The sequence below is a fragment of the Calidris pugnax genome, unplaced genomic scaffold (genome assembly GCF_001431845.1).
Source record: "Calidris pugnax isolate Ruff unplaced genomic scaffold, ASM143184v1 scaffold41, whole genome shotgun sequence".
In the NCBI taxonomy this organism is placed as follows: Eukaryota; Metazoa; Chordata; class Aves; order Charadriiformes; family Scolopacidae; genus Calidris; species Calidris pugnax.
Window position 1 is genome coordinate 30,734,922 of NW_015094509.1, and position 20,013 is coordinate 30,754,934.

Consider the following 20,013-nt stretch of genomic DNA (forward strand, 5'->3'; position numbering starts at 1 on the left):
CAATTCCCTCCATCGGGACTCTTCCCTCCGCACTATCCCCTCTTTTTGGGGACTCTCCCACTCCCCGCCCCCCACCGAGAACCCCCGTTGCGGGGGGAGGCGCCCCCGCAAACGCTCCCTAAATTGGCCGGGGGGGGTCCCGTCTCACCCCGCAACGGGGCTCGGCTGGGCTCGGCTCGAGTGGGTTCGGCTCGGTTCGGCTCTGCTCGGCGGAGTTCGGCTCGGCTCGGCGGGGTTCGGCTCGGCGGGGCTCGGCTCATCTCGGCTGGGCTCGGCTGGGTCCCGCTTCCGGCCGCCCCGCCGCCATCTTTATGCGCCGCCCCCTCGGTTCCTCGGGAAATCGAGTCGGCGCCCCCGGGGTTACCGGTACCGGAATCTGCCACGGCATCGTGGGGACATCGCTACCATCGCCCGTGGGGGTGGCGGGACAAAGCCAAGGCGCTTTCACACCTCCACACGGCGGTGCAGGGGGAAGGGAGTGCGGGTTCCTTCCCCTCCGCCCTCACACAAAGGTCTGGTCGAAAGGGATTCTGTGGAGAAAAGGCTTCGTCACCTTTAAATGCACTTAAAGCTGAGGTGAAAAAAATTAGCAGGGCTTTCCAAGACATTCCCCCCACCTTCCTCCCAGCTGGCTCCTCCTTCGGGATTTTCTGAGGCAAAGGCAGGGTTTGCACGGCTCCAGATTAAAATGGTGAAGAATGGGATTAAGGGAGACACAGAGGGGAATTCCCACTTATCCCCCCAAAAGAGATACAGCCCCGATGTCGAGGGAGTAGTAGGATATCACGTTTTTTTCACTCTTTTTCTCCTTCTTCCTTTCTCTTGGGTGAGACCTGGAAGAAGAACATGCCCTTTTCCTTTGGGGAAGTCTGAGGAAAAGCTGAATCCTTGGAGATTTTGGTCATTTCTCCCACCCTGGCATGTCGAAAGGTGTCACCTTGTGCTGGTGTCACCGGCCATGTCCCAGCTGGGTGACTCCCAGCCTCTCCTCATCCCTCCCAGGGCTGTCCCAGCTCCAAAATCCCACTCCCCCCAGTGACCCCAGTGCCAACACTATTTCCCCCCCCCAGCTCCATGGTGCTCTGTGTTATGGTTTGAAGAACCCATAACAATTTATTGTCTTTTAGACAATTATTCTCTTACCCGATGACCTCTCCCCATCTGGGAAAGTGTAATTGGGGAAAAAGAAGGCAACCCCAGGGTTGAAATATAAACAAATTTAATAGAATAAGACTAGATAAATAACATCAATTGCCCAAAAGAGCCAATATTGATCCTGATAGCGATATAAAACACACGAGGACTATACTCAGCCCATTCTATCACAGCAGGGACAGCCAATGTGGGACACTGTGATTGCTGCAGATCCGGGAGGAAAACAAGGGCTCAGGGCACCGGGAGAAGGAGTTCTCAGGTTGGCAGCCATCGAGGGAGAGAGAAACTCCTCAGCAAACTTCTTAATTTCAATTGAATGTGACATTCATGGTGTGAAATAACCCTGTTGGGTCAAGCACCCGGGTCTTGCTTCTGGTTCCCGCAACTGACGAGCTGGAAAACACGGAGACCTTGAAACTTACGCAGCTGTTGCTGGCTGTAAATATTTTCACCAGTTCAGACACTGGAGCGCTTCTGGTCCCCGCAACTGACGAGCTGGAAAACACTGAGACCTTGAAACTTACACAGCTGTTGCTGGCTGTAAAGTAAATATTTTTGCCACTTCAGACACTGGAGTCTTCTAAAGGTGCAGTTTTCTCCAGCGTTAGAAGAGAAATTAATCGCTCAAACCAGGACACAGGGTTTGGCAAGAAGAAAGCTCATGTTGATGTTTCCTGTATGTCCCACTCCTCCTGCACCAGCTCGAGGCAGGGAGATGAATCGGGGCTTTGGCAAGAAGAAAGCTCATGTTGATGTTTCCTGCATGTCCCACTCCTCCTGCACCAGCTCGAGGCAGGGAGATGAATCGCAACCACCCTGCATCCAGCTGCATCCATGCTTCCAGCTCACTGCGTGGTAAAATTATAAAATAGAATGTTTTTTTGTTGAAAGGGACCTTTGGAGATCATCTAGTCCAACCCCGCTGCCATAGGCAGGAACATCTTCAACTAGACCAGGTTGCTCAGAGCCCCGTCCAACCTGACCTTGAAGACTCCCAATGATGGGGAATCCATCCGATGAGCCAGGGAAATGCAAAAGGCCAAGGAAGATATTCCAGGCGCCAGTGGGAGCATCCCGTGACCGTCGGCACCTAATTAAGGGTAACCCCTGTTTGGTTTGAGGAATTGCTGGGAGGCAGCAGTGCAGCCAGAGCTGCTGTGGCAGCAGCTGAATAACCGCGGTGCTGGATTTAAATATGGTAATTCTGGAGCTAATTACCAAAGCGATGTTAGGGCATGAGGGAAGATCACAGGGGAGAGGTGTAAACTTGCAGTGACTGCACGGGATGAAGCGGGACTCTCTTGTTAATGAAGTATCACCCAGGCTTTTGATATTATCAAGCAAGATCTTGTGAGTTCAGGATGAAAGCCTGGAGGAGACCCATTAGCTCAACTGGGCAGGTCTCCTGCGTGACACGAACCAGAGGACAGCCCAGGACCTTGCGGCAGGCAGGGTAAAGCTTGGATGGCTTGGGCAGATCCCATCACCGCCAAAGAACCACTGCTTCATCTGACGCATCGTTTTCATAACAAAGCTTCCTTGTGGGTGACCTCCAGCCCCACTCCCTGCTCTGCCCTCCCCATTTCTCCCAGGAAAGTGGGGCAGATGGATACCAGCTGCTGGGATGCAGCCCATCTGAGCGCGGAAGCCGCATCGTGACGATGCTGCATGGCTGCAGCCAAGCTCCAGGAGCCCAAGTGAGGAACACCAGCTCTAAGCATCCCTCTCCCGCTTGGATTTCAGGTCTGTGGCTCTTTTTTATGCTTTTTGGTAGCCGCTTTCCAAGTCACATCTTGCAATACAGCCTGTGTCTCCCTCCATGCATGATTTTGGCTGGCTTGTCCCCAGCCACCCAGCTCCCACCAGTGTCCACAGGGCTTGGGGGATTGCTCCTCACCAAGGGGTACAACCCCTTGGCAATGGGACAGTTGTCTAAAAGCATGGGACATTCTTGCAGAGGGGGAAGATGGGAATGGGAATGATGGCCACCGCTTCTCCTAGACCCCCTTGCTTTTGCTAATGATGGGGAGGTTTCTTCGCAAATCAAATACAAACCAGGAGCAGTTTGAACGGAAAATTTCTGACTTGGGGTGGGAGAAGAATGAATCGAACTCCTTGTGGATTCCTGGTTCATGGGATCGGGAGGACCTGCTGTGCGGTAACGTCCTTGCCATCATCACTGTGTGTTTGGTCCAGTCCTCTTGAAGGAGGGAGACAAGGGAAAAGGCCACTACGTGTGGCTGCAAGATGGGACTGCTCCATGGTGGGGTTTAGGGCTGCTGGCTGGGTGGCTGAGGGTACCGTTGGGAGCTAGACACTGGGAGAGGTGTCCTCCAACACATCCCTCCAGCTGCGTGCCTGGCTTGGGGTCTGGTAGGGATGAGGTGCTGGGAGCTGGGCAGGGAAGCAACCAAAGGGGCCTGGCCCCTGGCTTCCCCAGGGTGGGTGGGAGAGAGGCACGTTGCTGGTCCATCAATCCCCCTGGGTAGAGGGCAGTGAGCCTCCTCCCAGCGCTTCCTTCAACCCGTCTGAGCTGAGTGTGCCCAAAACGAGCAGATCTGGAGCAAGTTTGGGCTGAGACATCCTCTGAAGAATGAGGCAGACATCCCTCTGGGCCTGGCTGCTCAGGCACGTCGCAGGGCTGTGGGGAGGTGAGATCCAGCACCCATTTCGGTCCAAGGGTTGATGTCAAGCTGGCTGAACTCCAGGGTGAACAACTATCACTCTTAAGAGCAGGTGTTACTTGAATTTGTCTTCTATTGATTAGACTTGACTTTACAATGAGCTGAAATAAGCCCCTCAAGGCCAACAAAGCATGTCTGCAGGGGAGAGGTGCAATTTAGGCTAAATCACAGAATAAAAAGGCCAAACAGATCCAAACCCATTCCCCCTTCTTCTCTCCCAGCTCCGAGGCAGGTGATGTGTGGTTTTTGAATTAGAGAAGGGCTTTTTTCCTGGGCAAAAGCTTCGTCTTTGAAGCAAGGCCGACTCCAGCTGCGGCACGGAGCTCTCCAGCACTCCGGACTCCAGCTGCTTTGGAGATGTTCTCTTAATTTACTTTTGATGAATATTTCAGTGCTGCCAATAGCCCTGGAGACTGCGAGCTCCTGTCTCAGCCCAGAGCTCACCTGTTTTGCAGGCGCCTGTTATTTTTCCCTTACAGAGAGTGAAAAATAAGAACAACGAAGGAGAAGTAAAAGCGAGGGGCATTGGTGATCAGCGGTTTTGGGGGGACCAAAGGTCTTTGTTGGCAAAATTCTGGGTTTGAGTGCCCAAGGTGGGAGGCACAGAGGTGGGAGGGTGGCACAAGGGAATGTGCCCACCCCACCAGCTCCTTGGCCATGCAGACCCCGAGGAGCCCCATCTTCACAGCAGAGCAGGGTCACGGGCTTATTCCTTCACCTGGTCCCCTGTGCCCCACGCTGTGCCTTGGCACCCCACAGTGAGGAGACTGGTGACATCACAAAGGGGGCTTTCTGTGTCACCTCAGAGCAGAGGGGTGGTGGCTTAGGGTTCCCTGCAAAGGTGGTCCAGCAACCCTGCAGCTGGGAGGAACAGCAGTGAAGAGGAGATGGTGGCCTGGAGAACCCCCCAGGGGATCAGCTGGGGACCCCATAGCAAGGTGAGACGGTGGCCTGGGGACTTTCACATAGGTGGAATGGGCACCACACCAGGTGGCCAGTGCAACAAGGACGCCAACTTGGGTCTGCTGAGGACCCCACAGCAAGGGGACTGGTGACCTGGGCACCCTGCATGGGTTGCCCAAGCTCCTGGCAGCAAGGGGGGACGGGGACATGAGACCCCCACATGGGTGTCCCTGGCGCCCTGCAGCACAGGCAAGAAATGCGGGATATGTTGATGTATTTATTGATTGCAGATTTTGGGGGGATGTTATTTAATTTTCCTGTTGGGTGTGGTCTGCGGGTGTCTTGGTGCCCTCTGGCTTGTAAGGTTGTAGCTGGGGGAAAGGAGTGGTACAAGTGGGAGAAGAGGAAGAGGTGTATGAGGTGGGTTTCTAGGCAGTTTGTGATGGCCCTTCCCTGTTTGTTTGGTGCCTTGAGAGCAGGAGCTCTCGAGAGCAGGTCTGTATGCTAAGAATGGCCCAGAGGTGTGTCCTCTGTCCATGCCAGGGGTCTCAGGTTGTCACAGTTGGTGTAAACAGTGGTGACAGTAAGTGGTGAAACATCAGTGGGCTGTCATCAGCATTGTCATCCCAAATCCAAAACACAGCACTCTACCAGCTGCGCGTAAGAAAGTCAGCTGCATCCCAGCTGAAACCATGACCAGAGGGAATGAGGAGAGGGGAGTCAGAGTCTTCTCATGGGTGCCCAAGGTAGGACAATGGGAGATGGAGAAAGCTGAAAAGGCGTGCTCTTTCCTTCTAAGAGAAGGCAACCCTTTTTCATTGTGATGGTGGTCAAAGAGCAGAAAAAACCATTGCACATAGATGTGTTGGAGTCTCCTTCCTTGGAGATCCTGAAAACCTGCCTGGACATTGTTGTGGAGATGGTCTGCTTGAGCTGACCCCATTTTGGCAACCTGGAATCAAGCAGATAATCTCCAGAGGTACTTTCTGCCTTCCATCAATCTGCTTGCTGTGATTTTGCCTGCTGTGCTGGCCAAGGGGCTGTGCTGGGGGAGGAGGGTTGGTGAAGTGTGTGCTGCCTTGAGGACCATGTGTCAGAGGCTTGGATAGAAGTTCATTAGAATGTCCAAACCTTTGTCTGGGCAAGTGCAGGGCTTGTGACAAGCTCTGAAAGCTCCCCCTGTGCAACTCTGTGCTGTTGTTGTTACTGGGGACATAGTTCGTCAGAGAGGTCTTGTAGCTCTTTTCCACCCACCCTGATGGGCTCTGTAGCCCTGGCTTTGTGTTGGGTGAGTTTGGATGAGATTTGTAAAAAGAAAGGAAATGGAGGCGTCTGAGGCTGGGATGCAGGAGAACTTTATTGAGGGGAAAAGAATGCAAAGGCAGGAGCACTAGGAAAAACGGAGGCTATTTGAGTTTCAGGGAGGGTGACCATCTTCTGAGATCACTTGCATAAGGCAAATATTGCCAAACCACCAAGGTCTTCTGTTCTGCAGTGGGAGGGGAGCAGCTGAGGTCATTGGTGGGCTTTGAATGGTGAGAAGGTGTCTGCAGGGTAAAGTAATGGACAGACTGAAGGGATGCAAAGAAGGAAGTGGGAGATGAGGAAGAGGTACATGGGCAAAGCATTTACAGGCAACCCGGGCTGGTTCCCTTCCCTTCTTCCTTGGTTGGTGTCTTCAGAGGAGAAGCTCTAAAAAGGTAGGAGGAGCTTGGAGGTGTGTCTGCCATCCATGCCATGGCTTCTAGGGTGTCTCAGATGGTGGTGAGTTCCCTTAGCAGATGTTGCAGCCTCTTCCGCCATAGCATCCACCCAGGCCTCCCAAGCCGTAGCCAAAGCCGTAGCCAAAGCCACCGGAGGAGACGGGCACTCCCTGGGCGCTGAGTTCGTTGCCCACGGCAGCCGATGCGGAGGATCCGACGAAGGTGCTCTGGGGGTGGGAGGTGAGGATGGGTCCTGGCAGGGTGACCTGCACGGTGGGAGGCTGGATGACGACGCGGGAGGCCTCACACTGCCTGACACAGGGCTCGTTGCAGCTGTTGGCCAGCGGGGTGGGTCCGCAGGGGCGGCAGAGGTCGTAGCAGGCCATGTGTGTGGTGTGGAGGGTCCCTGGAAGAGAGGGGGGAATTGAGGAAGGGGAGGGGGCGGCGGGTGGTGGAGGAGAGGGGCGGTGTGGGTGAGGAGAAGGAGGGTGAGGGGGTTGAGGCTCACCTTGTTGAGGGTGGAGGAGAAGGCGTGAGGAGAAGTGTGTGAGGGAGAGAGGCGCTGGGCCGGCTTTTATGCTGGTCCGCGAGGGGCGGGACAGGCTTTGCGCATGTCCACGTTTGGCAGCAATGAGTCCTTCTGTGCCACAACCATTCAAGTCATGAGTTGGGGTGTGTTTTTATTACCACAACACTGGCTTTTCATACACTCCTCTTGAGGACGTGTCCACTTGGCTCTGGCGGGAGCTTTTAAGTGCCAGAATTAGAGTCCAAAGGCTTGGTGTTAAAGTTACTTGCAATGCCAAACAGAAGATGCGACCAAAGCTTAGAAGTGGGGTGTCATCAGTGAGGTCATCCCATGGCACTCGTGTGGTGTGGTTGGTGAGTGCGTGGTGAACAGGGGGCCTCATTTCCCGTCAGGCTGGTCTGGGCTTTGATGGTGGCGTTGAGCATGAGTGGCAGCTTCTGCCATGGCATTCAGTCCATCCCTGCCTTGATCCCTCCTCGTTGAGCCTGTCTTTAGGACTGCTTTTTACCCTTCCGTGTGCTCTGTGGGTATCTTGGTGTCCCTCTTTCATGTAAGGCTTTAATTTGGAGAAATGTTTGTCCGCCTGACCTTGGTGCCAGGGAAGATTGTGGAGCAGATCATCTTGAGTGCCCCATCACACGGCACGTACAGGACAACCAGCTGGTCAGTTCCAGTCAGCATGGCTTTAGGTAGGGCAGGTTCTGCCTGACTCCTGATCTCCTTCTGTGACCGGGGGACACTCTTAGTGAACGGATGAGTGAAAATTTAGGCTGTGTATGTTGTTAACCTGGACTTGACTAAAAGTTCTTGACATCATTTGCCACATCCTTCTGGAGGAACTGCCTGCTCATTACTATGAAGGGCATACTCTTTGCTGGCTCAAAAACTCTCTTGATGGCCGTGCCCATAGAGTTGTAGTGAATGGAGGTAAATTCAGGTTGTTGCTGGTCACCAGGGGTGTTCCCCAGGCCTGAGTACTGGGTCCAGTCCTTTTTAGTGTCTTTATCAACGGTATGGATGTGGGGATTGATTGCACCCTCAGTAAGTTTGGAGAGGACACCAAGGTTGGAGAGTGTGTTGGTCTGCTTGAGGGTAAAATGTCTGTCCAGAGGGATCTGGACAGGCTGGATCAATGCATCATGGGCAATGGTATGGGGATGAAAAATCTCAATGCTGCGTCTTGCACTTTGGACACAAATACTCCATGAACGCTACTGGCTAAGGGAAGTGTGGCCTCAAAGTTGCCTGACTGAGAAAACCCTGAGGTTGTTGGCCATCAGCCAACAGTTTGTGGGCTGTTTCAGTTGGTGGGTTGTCAAAGAGTGCAGGTGGGTGGTCAGAGAGGTGTTGGAAACTCCGTCCTTGGAGATACTGAAAACCTTACTGGGCAAGATCATGGAGAGCCTTCTTGAGCTGAGCCCACGTGAGCAGGTTCAGTTGAAGCAGGTGATCTCCAGAGGTTCCTTGGGCAGTCAATGATTCTTTTTGCTGTGATTGTTCCCGCTCTACTGGCCAGGGGGCTGTGCTAGGGGAAGAAAGTTGGTGAAGTGTGTGCTGCCCTGGGGAACTTGTGTCAGAGGCTTGCGTAGAAGTGCATTAGCATGTCCAAGTCTTTGGTCAAGTGCAGGGCTTGTGTCAGGTTCTGGAGGTCCTCCTGTGCTGCTGTGTGCTGTTGTTTCTTGTGGGGACATACTTCCTAAGAGAGGTCTTGTAACCCTTTTCCACACACCCCGATGGGCTCTGTAGCCCTGGCTTTGTGCCTTGTGAAGTTGGAAGAAACTCATGAGAAGAAAGAAATTGCAGGAGTCTAAGGTTTGGTTGCAGGAGAACTTTATTGAGGAAAAAGAGTGCAAAGGCAAGATGGCCAAGTGGAAGGGAGGCAGTCTGAGTTGCTGGTAGGGTGATCGTCATCCAAGGTACTTTCGAGAGAGAGTAGTGGACATAGGAGAAAGGGTGATAGAAGAAGAAGGTGGGACAATAGGAGGAGGTACGTTGTCCATGTTTCCAGGTATCCCACACCGGGCCCTTTCCTGCTTCCTTGCTTGGTGCCTGGAGCGAAGGAGCCATGGACAGTGAACCCATGTGCCAGAAAAGCCTGGAGGTGCATTGTTGATCCATGCCGTGGATTCCATGGTGCGAGTGGTTGGTGTCAGAGGTTGTGGGTGATGTCCTTAGCAGATGTTGCAGCCTCTTCCGCCATAGCATCCACCCAGGCCTCCCAAGCCGTAGCCGAAGCCGTAGCCAAAGCCACCGGAGGAGACGGGCACTCCCTGGGCGCTGAGTTCGTTGCCCACGGCAGCCGATGCGGAGGATCCGACGAAGGTGCTCTGGGGGTGGGAGGTGAGGATGGGTCCTGGCAGGGTGACCTGCACGGTGGGAGGCTGGATGACGACGCGGGAGGCCTCACACTGCCTGACACAGGGCTCGTTGCAGCTGTTGGCCAGCGGGGTGGGTCCGCAGGGGCGGCAGAGGTCGTAGCAGGCCATGTGTGTGGTGTGGAGGGTCCCTGGAAGAGAGGGGGGAATTGAGGAAGGGGAGGGGGCGGCGGGTGGTGGAGGAGAGGGGCGGTGTGGGTGAGGAGAAGGAGGGTGAGGGGGTTGAGGCTCACCTTGTTGAGGGTGGAGGAGAAGGCGTGAGGAGAAGTGTGTGAGGGAGAGAGGCGCTGGGCCGGCTTTTATGCTGGTCCGCGAGGGGCGGGACAGGCTTTGCGCATGTCCACGTTTGGCAGCAATGAGTCCTTCTGTGCCACAACCATTCAAGTCATGAGTTGGGGTGTGTTTTTATTACCACAACACTGGCTTTTCATACACTCCTCTTGAGGACGTGTCCACTTGGCTCTGGCGGGAGCTTTTAAGTGCCAGAATTAGAGTCCAAAGGCTTGGTGTTAAAGTTACTTGCAATGCCAAACAGAAGATGCGACCAAAGCTTAGAAGTGGGGTGTCATCAGTGAGGTCATCCCATGGCACTCGTGTGGTGTGGTTGGTGAGTGCGTGGTGAACAGGGGGCCTCATTTCCCGTCAGGCTGGTCTGGGCTTTAGTGAAGAGGGTCCTCATTTCCCGTCAGGCTGGTCTGGGCTTTGATGGTGGCGTTGAGCATGAGTGGCAGCTTCTGCCATGGCATTCAGTCCATCCCTGCCTTGATCCCTCCTCGTTGAGCCTGTCTTTAGGACTGCTTTTTACCCTTCCGTGTGCTCTGTGGGTATCTTGGTGTCCCTCTTTCATGTAAGGCTTTAATTTGGAGAAATGTTTGTCCGCCTGACCTTGGTGCCAGGGAAGATTGTGGAGCAGATCATCTTGAGTGCCCCATCACACGGCACGTACAGGACAACCAGCTGGTCAGTTCCAGTCAGCATGGCTTTAGGTAGGGCAGGTTCTGCCTGACTCCTGATCTCCTTCTGTGACCGGGGGACACTCTTAGTGAACGGATGAGTGAAAATTTAGGCTGTGTATGTTGTTAACCTGGACTTGACTAAAAGTTCTTGACATCATTTGCCACATCCTTCTGGAGGAACTGCCTGCTCATTACTATGAAGGGCATACTCTTTGCTGGCTCAAAAACTCTCTTGATGGCCGTGCCCATAGAGTTGTAGTGAATGGAGGTAAATTCAATTTGTTGCTGGTCACCAGTGGTGTTCCCCAGGCCTGAGTACTGGGTCCAGTCCTTTTTAGTGTCTTTATCAATGGTATGGATGTGGGGATTGATTGCACCCTCAGTAAGATTGGAGAGGACACCAAGGTTGGTGAGTGTGTTGGTCTGCTTGAGGGTAGAGTGTCTGTCCAGAGGGATTTGGACAGGCTGGATCAATGCATCATGGGCAATGGTATGGGGATGAAAAATCTCAATGCTGCGTCTTGCACTTTGGACACAAATACTCCATGAACACTACTGGGTAAGGGAAGTGTGGCCTCAAAGTTGCCTGACTGAGAAAACCCTGAGGTTGTTGGCCATCAGCCAACAGTTTGTGGGCTGTTTCAGTTGGTGGGTTGTCAAAGAGTGCAGGTGGGTGGTCAGAGAGGTGTTGGAAACTCCGTCCTTGGAGATACTGAAAACCTTACTGGGCAAGATCATGGAGAGCCTTCTTGAGCTGAGCCCACGTGAGCAGGTTCAGTTGAAGCAGGTGATCTCCAGAGGTTCCTTGGGCAGTCAATGATTCTTTTTGCTGTGATTGTTCCCGCTCTACTGGCCAGGGGGCTGTGCTGGGGGAAGAAAGTTGGTGAAGTGTGTGCTGCCCTGGGGAACTTGTGTCAGAGGCTTGCGTAGAAGTGCATTAGCATGTCCAAGTCTTTGGTCAAGTGCAGGGCTTGTGTCAGGTTCTGGAGGTCCTCCTGTGCTGCTGTGTGCTGTTGTTTCTTGTGGGGACATACTTCCTAAGAGAGGTCTTGTAACCCTTTTCCACACACCCCGATGGGCTCTGTAGCCCTGGCTTTGTGCCTTGTGAAGTTGGAAGAAACTCATGAGAAGAAAGAAATTGCAGGAGTCTAAGGTTTGGTTGCAGGAGAACTTTATTGAGGAAAAAGAGTGCAAAGGCAAGATGGCCAAGTGGAAGGGAGGCAGTCTGAGTTGCTGGTAGGGTGATCGTCATCCAAGGTACTTTCGAGAGAGAGTAGTGGACATAGGAGAAAGGGTGATAGAAGAAGAAGGTGGGACAATAGGAGGAGGTACGTTGTCCATGTTTCCAGGTATCCCACACCGGGCCCTTTCCTGCTTCCTTGCTTGGTGCCTGGAGCGAAGGAGCCATGGACAGTGAACCCATGTGCCAGAAAAGCCTGGAGGTGCATTGTTGATCCATGCCGTGGATTCCATGGTGCGAGTGGTTGGTGTCAGAGGTTGTGGGTGATGTCCTTAGCAGATGTTGCAGCCTCTTCCGCCATAGCATCCACCCAGGCCTCCCAAGCCGTAGCCGAAGCCGTAGCCAAAGCCACCGGAGGAGACGGGCACTCCCTGGGCGCTGAGTTCGTTGCCCACGGCAGCCGATGCGGAGGATCCGACGAAGGTGCTCTGGGGGTGGGAGGTGAGGATGGGTCCTGGCAGGGTGACCTGCACGGTGGGAGGCTGGATGACGACGCGGGAGGCCTCACACTGCCTGACACAGGGCTCGTTGCAGCTGTTGGCCAGCGGGGTGGGTCCGCAGGGGCGGCAGAGGTCGTAGCAGGCCATGTGTGTGGTGTGGAGGGTCCCTGGAAGAGAGGGTGTTGAGGAAGGGGAGGGTGTTGGAGGAGAGGGGCGGTGTGGGTGAGGAGAAGGAGGGTGAGGGGGTTGAGGCTCACCTTGTGGAGGGTGGAGGAGAAGGCGTGAGGAGAAGTGTGTGAGGGAGAGAGGCGCTGGGCCGGCTTTTATGCTGGTCCGCGAGGGGCGGGACAGGCTTTGCGCATGTCCACGTTTGGCAGCAATCAGCTCTTTCATACCACAGCCTGCTGAGCAATGAGGTGGGGTGTGTCTTTCTTCCAACTATTCTCCAGTTTCTTGTCATCCTTGTATGGACGCGTCCACTTGGGCATGTCGGCAGCTTTCAAGGGACTGTAGGTCTTTTGGAGTATTTGCATGGATGCCGTGTCAGGGCATTTGGCAGCTGCAGCCAAAGCGTAGGAGAGGTGGGGTGTCACCAGTGCAGTCATCCCATGGCACTGGTGTGGTGTGGTTTGTGGGTGCACTGTGAAGAGGGAGCCTCATTTTGTCCAAGCCCTGGCAGGCTGGTCTGGGCTTTGATGGTGTGATGCTCATGAGGTGGTGCTCCTTCCATCGCATTCGCTCTCCTCCTGCTTTGCTGAAAGCTCTCAAAGCCTATCTTTAGGCATGACCTGTCCTTTGGAGGTGTTTGGATGTTTGTCATCTTGGTCCTTCTGTTTCTTGTAAGGTTTGAATTTGGAGAAACGTCTGTCAGTCTGACCTTGGTGCCTGGAAAGCTTATGGAGCAGATCATCTTGAGTGCCATGGCATGGCACGTACAGGACAACCAAATGGTCCCAGTCAGCAGGGCTTTAGGAAGGGTAAGTCCTGCCAGACCAACCTAATCTGCTTCTTCATAAGGAGACCCGCTTAGTGGATGGATGAGGGAAAGGCTGTGGATGTTGTGAACCTGGACTTCAGTAAATCTCTTGACACCGTTTCCCATAGTATTCTCCTGAAGAAACTGCCTGCTCGTGGCTCTGGCTCGTGTACTCTTTGCTGGACATAAAGTTGGCCTCATGGCCGTGCCAGTAGATTTGTGGTGAATGGAGTTAAATCCAATTCGTTGGCTGTTTAGTGTGGTGCTCCCCAAGGCTGAGTACTGGGGCCAGTTTGCTTAATGTCTTTGTCAAGTATCTGGCCTTAGGGATTGAGCGCATCCTCAGTAAGTTTGCAGAGGACACCAAAGCTGGTGTGTTGGTCTGCTTGAGGGTAGGATGTCTCTTCAGAGAGATATGGACAGGCTGGATTGATGGGCTGAGGTCATTGTTATGAGGTTCCAAACCGCTCACTGCTGGGTCTTGCAGTTGCATCACAACAACCCCATGAACCCTCCAGGCTTGCGGAAGAGTGGCTGGAAAGCTGCCCAGGGATGTGGTTGAGTCACCATCCCTGGAGGTATGTAGAAAGGAGTAGTCTTGGCCCTGAGGGGCTCAGTGTAGCGGTGGACTTGTCAGTGACAGTTTCAGGGTTGGACTGGATCTTAAGTGACTTTCCAAACCTCAAGGATTCTGGGAGTTCGTGAAGACCATGGACGTAATGGAGCAAGTTGACTGAGAGAAACCAAGATGCTGAACAGATCCTCAGAGGAGAAGCTGAGAGAGCTGGGAGGTTTTTCAGCCAGGAGGGAAGGCTGCGGCAGGAAGAAGTCTTCAACATCTCTAAATCCTGCATGGGAGGTGTCATGGTTTAACACCAGCTTTCAACTAGGACCACACAGCTGCTCATTTATTCCCCTCATGGCAGGAGGGAGAGATACTCCATCCTTAATGATACCAAAAACTTGTGTGGACATCATGAGCCTATTTGAGCAGGTAGGGTTGACATCCATGATGTCCAGATCTTCTTTATGCAGTCACTGATTCCATTTGCTGTGATTCTGCCTGCTGCACTGCCAGGGGTTGTTGATGGGAAAGAGAGGTGAAGTGTGTGCTGGCCTGGGGAGCTTGTGTCAGAGGCTTGGATCGAAGTGCGTTAGCATGTCCAAGTCTTTGGGCAAGTGCAGGGCTTGTGTCAGGTCCTAGAAGCACCTCTGTGCTGCTCTGTGCTGATTTCTTTGGTGGGGATGTACTTCCTCAGAGAGGTCTTGTAGCCCTTTTCCACCCACCCCCATGGGCTCTGTAACCCTGCCTTTGTGCGTGGTGAACTTGGAAGAAACTCATGAGAAGAAAGATATTGAAGACGTCTAAGGTTTGGATGCAGGAGAACTTTATTGAGGAAAAAGAGTGCAAAGGCAGGATGGCCAAGTGGAAGGGAGCCCGTCTGAGTTGCAGGTAGGGTGACCATCATCCGAGGTTCCTTGTGAGAGACAGATCTTGCCAGAGCATCAAGCTTTTTCTGTCCCTGCGATGGGAGCGGCACTCTGGATGTCCCTGGTGTGCCTACGTCTCGTCAGAAAGTGTTTGCAGTGGAGAGTAGTGAACGTAGAAAAAGTGGGAGGAGAGGAGGAGGTCCATAGTCTGTGTTTCCAGGCATCACACACTGGGCCCTTTCCTGCTTCCTTGCTTGGTGCCTTGAGAGGAAGAGCCCTGGAGAAGAAACACATGTGCCAGAAAAGCCGGGAGGTGCGTTGTCAATCCGTGCCATGGATTCCATGGTGGGAGTGGTTGGTGTCAGAGGTGGTGGCCGATGTCCTTAGCAGATGTTGCAGCCTCTTCCGCCATAGCATCCACCCAGGCCTCCCAAGCCGTAGCCGAAGCCGTAGCCAAAGCCACCGGAGGAGACGGGCACTCCCTGGGCGCTGAGTTCGTTGCCCACGGCAGCCGATGCGGAGGATCCGACGAAGGTGCTCTGGGGGTGGGAGGTGAGGATGGGTCCTGGCAGGGTGACCACCACGGTGGGAGGCTGGATGACGACGCGGGAGGCCTCACACTGCCTGACACAGGGCTCGTTGCAGCTGTTGGCCAGCGGGGTGGGTCCGCAGGGGCGGCAGAGGTCGTAGCAGGCCATGTGTGTGGTGTGGAGGGTCCCTGGAAGAGAGGGTGTTGAGGAAGGGGAGGGGGCGGCGGGTGGTGGAGGAGAGGGGCGTTGTGGGTGAGGAGAAGAAGGGTGAGGGGGTTGAGGCTCACCTTGTTGAGGGTGGAGGAGAAGGCGTGAGGAGAAGTGTGTGAGGGAGAGAGGCGCTGGGCCGGCTTTTATGCTGGTCCGCAAGGGGCGGGACAGGCTTTGCGCATGTCCACGTTTGGCAGCAATGAGTCCTTCTGTGCCACATCTGGACAAGTCATGAGGTGGGGCATGTGTTCCTGCCCACAATTCTCCAATTTCTTGTCGTCCTTGTAAGGACGCGTCCACTTGGACTTGTCGGCAGCTTTCAAGGGACCGTAGGTCTTTTGGAGTATTTGCATGGATGCTGTGTCAGGGCATTTGGCAGATGCAGCCAAAGCCTAGGAGAGGTGGGGTGTCACCAGTGCAGTCATCCCATGGCACTGGTGTGGTGTGGTTTGTGGGTGCACTGTGAAGAGGGGGCCTCATTTTGTCCAAGCCCTGGCAGGCTGGTCTGGCCTTTGATGGTGTGATGCTCATGAGGTGGTGCTCCTTCCATCGCAATCGCTCTCTTCCTTCTTTGCTGAAAGCTCTCAAAGCCTATCTTTAGGCATGACCTGTCCTTTGGAGGTGTTTGGATGTTTGTCATCTTGGTACTTCTGTTTTTTGTAAGGTTTTGATTTGGAGAAATGTCTGTCAGGCTGAGCTTGATGCTGGGCAAGGTTATGGAGGAGATCATCTTGAGTGCTAGGACATGTCACGTGCAGGACAACCAGGTGGTCAGTCCCAGTCAGCATGGCTTTATGAGGGGTAGGTCCTGCCAGACCAATCTGATCTGCTTCTTGATAAGGAGACCCGCTGGGCGGATGGATGAGGGAAAGGCTGTGGATGTTGTGAACCTGGACTTCAGGAAAGCCTTTGACACAGTTTTGCACATCCTTCTCCTGGAGAAACTGCTGCTCTTGGCTCTCATGGACGTAGTCTTGAGTGGCTCAAGAACTGTCTGGATGGCTGTGCCTCTAGAGTTGTAGTGAATGGAGGTAAATTCAGGTTGTTGCTGGTCCCCAGTGGTGTTCCCCAGGTGTGAGTACTGGGTCCAGTCCTTTTTCCTGTCTTTATCAAGGATCTGGACTAGGGGATTGATTGCACGCTCAGTAAGTTGTGAATGGACACCAAGGTTGGTGGGTGTGTTGGTCTGCTTGAGGGTAGGATGGATGAATGGATCATGGGCAATGGTATGAGGATCAGAAAGGCTCAGTGGTGGGTTCTGCACTTGGGTCCCAACAACCCCAGGAACAGTAGAGGCTTGCGGAAGAGTAGCCTCAAAGCTGCCCAGGGATGCGACTGAGTCACTTAGTCCCAGTCTCTGGAGTTATGGAGAAAGGAATAGTCTTGACCCTGAGGGACTCAGTGTAGTGGTGCACTTCTTAGTGTCAGATGAACAGTTGGAGTGGTTCTTAAGTGTTGTCCCAACTCAAGGATTCTGGGAGATTATGAAGGCCATGGAGGTAGAGGAGCGGGTTGAGTGCAGGGCCACCAAGATGGTGAAGAGAAGGAAGCCTCCTTCGTCTGAGGAGAAGCTGAGAGAGCTGGGAGGTTTTTCAGCCAGAAGGCAAAGTTGCGCGAGGGAGATGTCATCAATATCTCTGAATCCTGGTTGGGAGGTGTCGTGGTTCGTACCCCTCTGGCAACGAGGTGCAGGCAGCCGGTCGCTCAGTCCCACCATGATGGGATGAGAAACAGATTCCGAGTATAAAGTGAGAGCATTTGTGGGTTGAGAGAAAGACAGAGTAATAGCGAAAGAAAGAGCTGTGCACACAAGCAAAGGAAACCAAGGAACTCCTTCACTATTTCCAATCATGCGGCAGGTGTTCAGCCATCTCCGGGAAGCAGGGCTCCTTCACAAAATTTTGTGTTTCCTTTGGAAGACCAACATCATGAACACAAACGTCCTCCCCTTCTTTCTTTTTCCCCAGCTTTCTATCTGGAGCATGAGGTCATATGGCATGGACTATCCCTTTGGTCAGTTGGGGTCATCTTTCCCATCCGTGTCACCTCCCACCGTTTTGTGCCTTCCCAGCCTACTTGGTGTTGGGGTGGTGTGAGGAGCATGAAAGGTCTTGAGGGCTTACCAACAACCAGAAGCATTGATGGGCTGTCAAGGGCATTGTCATCCCAAATCCAAAACCCAGCACCCTACCAGCTGTGAGTAAGAAAGTCAACAGCATCCCAGCTGAAACCTGGAATGTCTGGAGTTAATGAGGGAGTCAGAGTCTTCTCATGGGTGCCCAAGGCAAGGGCAATTGGAGATGGAGAAAGCTGAGAAGAGGTGCAGTTTCCTTGGAAGAGAAGGCAGCCCTTTTTCATTGACGATGCTCATAGAGTGGAACAGGTTTTTTAGAGAGGTGTTGGAGACCCCATCCTTGGAGATAGTGTAAATCTGACTGGGCATGGTAATGGAGAACTGCTGTTCTGAGCGCGTCTATGAGAAGAAAGGAATTCAAGACATCTAAGGTTTGGATGCAGGAGAAGTTTATTGAGAGAACAGAGTGTAAAGGTAGGAATGCCAAGTGGAAGGCAGACTTGACAGCAATGCGAAGTAGAGTGAGCATGAGCTCCAGAAAAGCCGGGAGGTGCGTTGTCAATCCGTGCCGTGGATTCCATGGTGCGAGTGGTTGGTGTCAGAGGTTGTGGGTGATGTCCTTAGCAGATGTTGCAGCCTCTTCCGCCATAGCATCCACCCAGGCCTCCCAAGCCGTAGCCGAAGCCGTAGCCAAAGCCACCGGAGGAGACGGGCACTCCCTGGGCGCTGAGTTCGTTGCCCACGGCAGCCGATGCGGAGGATCCGACGAAGGTGCTCTGGGGGTGGGAGGTGAGGATGGGTCCTGGCAGGGTGACCACCACGGCGGGAGGCTGGATGACGACGCGGGAGGCCTCACACTGCCTGACACAGGGCTCGTTGCAGCTGTTGGCCAGCGGGGTGGGTCCGCAGGGGCGGCAGAGGTCGTAGCAGGCCATGTGTGTGGTGTGGAGGGTCCCTGGAAGAGAGGGTGTTGAGGAAGGGGAGGGTGGTGGAGGAGAGGGGCGGTGTGGGTGAGGAGAAGGAGGGTGAGGGGGTTGAGGCTCACCTTGTTGAGGGTGGAGGAGAAGGCGTGAGGAGAAGTGTGTGAGGGAGAGAGGCGCTGGGCCGGCTTTTATGCTGGTCCGCAAGGGGCGGGACAGGCTTTGCGCATGTCCACGTTTGGCAGCAATGAGTCCTTCTGTGCCACATCTGGACAAGTCATGAGGTGGGGCATGTGTTCCTGCCCACAATTCTCCAATTTCTTGTCGTCCTTGTAAGGACGCGTCCACTTGGACTTGTCGGCAGCTTTCAAGGGACCGTAGGTCTTTTGGAGTATTTGCATGGATGCTGTGTCAGGGCATTTGGCAGATGCAGCCAAAGCCTAGGAGAGGTGGGGTGTCACCAGTGCAGTCATCCCATGGCACTGGTGTGGTGTGGTTTGTGGGTGCACTGTGAAGAGGGGGCCTCATTTTGTCCAAGCCCTGGCAGGCTGGTCTGGGCTTTGATGGTGTGATGCTCATGAGGTGGTGCTCCTTCCATCGCAATCGCTCTCTTCCTTCTTTGCTGAAAGCTCTCAAAGCCTATCTTTAGGCATGACCTGTCCTTTGGAGGTGTTTGGATGTTTGTCATCTTGGTACTTCTGTTTTTTGTAAGGTTTTGATTTGGAGAAATGTCTGTCAGGCTGAGCTTGATGCTGGGCAAGGTTATGGAGGAGATCATCTTGAGTGCTAGGACATGTCACGTGCAGGACAACCAGGTGGTCAGTCCCAGTCAGCATGGCTTTATGAGGGGTAGGTCCTGCCAGACCAATCTGATCTGCTTCTTGATAAGGAGACCCGCTGGGCGGATGGATGAGGGAAAGGCTGTGGATGTTGTGAACCTGGACTTCAGGAAAGCCTTTGACACAGTTTTGCACATCCTTCTCCTGGAGAAACTGCTGCTCTTGGCTCTCATGGACGTAGTCTTGAGTGGCTCAAGAACTGTCTGGATGGCTGTGCCTCTAGAGTTGTAGTGAATGGAGGTAAATTCAGGTTGTTGCTGGTCCCCAGTGGTGTTCCCCAGGTGTGAGTACTGGGTCCAGTCCTTTTTCCTGTCTTTATCAAGGATCTGGACTAGGGGATTGATTGCACGCTCAGTAAGTTGTGAATGGACACCAAGGTTGGTGGGTGTGTTGGTCTGCTTGAGGGTAGGATGGATGAATGGATCATGGGCAATGGTATGAGGATCAGAAAGGCTCAGTGGTGGGTTCTGCACTTGGGTCCCAACAACCCCAGGAACAGTAGAGGCTTGCGGAAGAGTAGCCTCAAAGCTGCCCAGGGATGCGACTGAGTCACTTAGTCCCAGTCTCTGGAGTTATGGAGAAAGGAATAGTCTTGACCCTGAGGGACTCAGTGTAGTGGTGCACTTCTTAGTGTCAGATGAACAGTTGGAGTGGTTCTTAAGTGTTGTCCCAACTCAAGGATTCTGGGAGATTATGAAGGCCATGGAGGTAGAGGAGCGGGTTGAGTGCAGGGCCACCAAGATGGTGAAGAGAAGGAAGCCTCCTTCGTCTGAGGAGACGTTGAGAGAGCTGGGAGGTTTTTCAGCCAGAAGGCAAAGTTGCGTGGGGGAGATGTCATCAATATCTCTGAATCCTGGTTGGGAGGTGTCGTGGTTCGTACCCCTCTGGCAACTAGGTGCAGGCAGCCAGTTGCTCAGTCCCACCACGATGGGATGAGAAATAGATTTCGAATATAACGTGAGAGCATTTGTGGGTTGAGAGAAAGACAGAGTAATAACGAAAGAAAGAGCTGTGCACACAAGCAAAGGAAACCAAGGAACTCCTTCAC

At 53.6% G+C, this 20,013-nt stretch overlaps 6 protein-coding genes across 6 annotated transcripts in view; all 6 read right to left on the reverse strand.

Annotated features, from left to right (window-relative positions):
• Positions 1–525, reverse strand: part of TSTA3 (tissue specific transplantation antigen P35B) — a 6,396-nt gene extending 5,871 nt beyond the window's left edge. Inside the window, exon 1 of the mRNA XM_014965260.1 lies at positions 149–525. The gene's annotated coding sequence lies outside the window, so the exon portion shown is untranslated. The remainder of the gene's footprint in view (positions 1–148) is intronic.
• A 5,556-nt stretch (positions 526–6,081) lies between these two features.
• On the reverse strand, positions 6,082–6,831 carry LOC106902119 (feather beta keratin-like). Its single transcript, XM_014965294.1, has one exon. It carries the CDS (start codon positions 6,829–6,831, stop codon positions 6,517–6,519), a length of 315 nt encoding a protein of 104 aa, XP_014820780.1. The 3' UTR covers positions 6,082–6,516.
• Positions 6,832–8,787: 1,956 nt separating this feature from the next.
• LOC106902120 (feather beta keratin-like) lies at positions 8,788–9,460 on the reverse strand. Its single transcript, XM_014965295.1, has one exon. It carries the CDS (start codon positions 9,458–9,460, stop codon positions 9,146–9,148), a length of 315 nt encoding a protein of 104 aa, XP_014820781.1. The 3' UTR covers positions 8,788–9,145.
• Positions 9,461–11,459: 1,999 nt separating this feature from the next.
• On the reverse strand, positions 11,460–12,132 carry LOC106902118 (feather beta keratin-like). The gene has a single exon (XM_014965293.1). It carries the CDS (start codon positions 12,130–12,132, stop codon positions 11,818–11,820), a length of 315 nt encoding a protein of 104 aa, XP_014820779.1. The 3' UTR covers positions 11,460–11,817.
• Positions 12,133–14,775: 2,643 nt separating this feature from the next.
• Positions 14,776–15,090, reverse strand: LOC106902065 (feather beta keratin-like). The gene has a single exon (XM_014965232.1). It carries the CDS (start codon positions 15,088–15,090, stop codon positions 14,776–14,778), a length of 315 nt encoding a protein of 104 aa, XP_014820718.1.
• A 2,736-nt stretch (positions 15,091–17,826) lies between these two features.
• Positions 17,827–18,141, reverse strand: LOC106902066 (feather beta keratin-like). Its single transcript, XM_014965233.1, has one exon. It carries the CDS (start codon positions 18,139–18,141, stop codon positions 17,827–17,829), a length of 315 nt encoding a protein of 104 aa, XP_014820719.1.
• Positions 18,142–20,013: the final 1,872 nt, after the last annotated feature.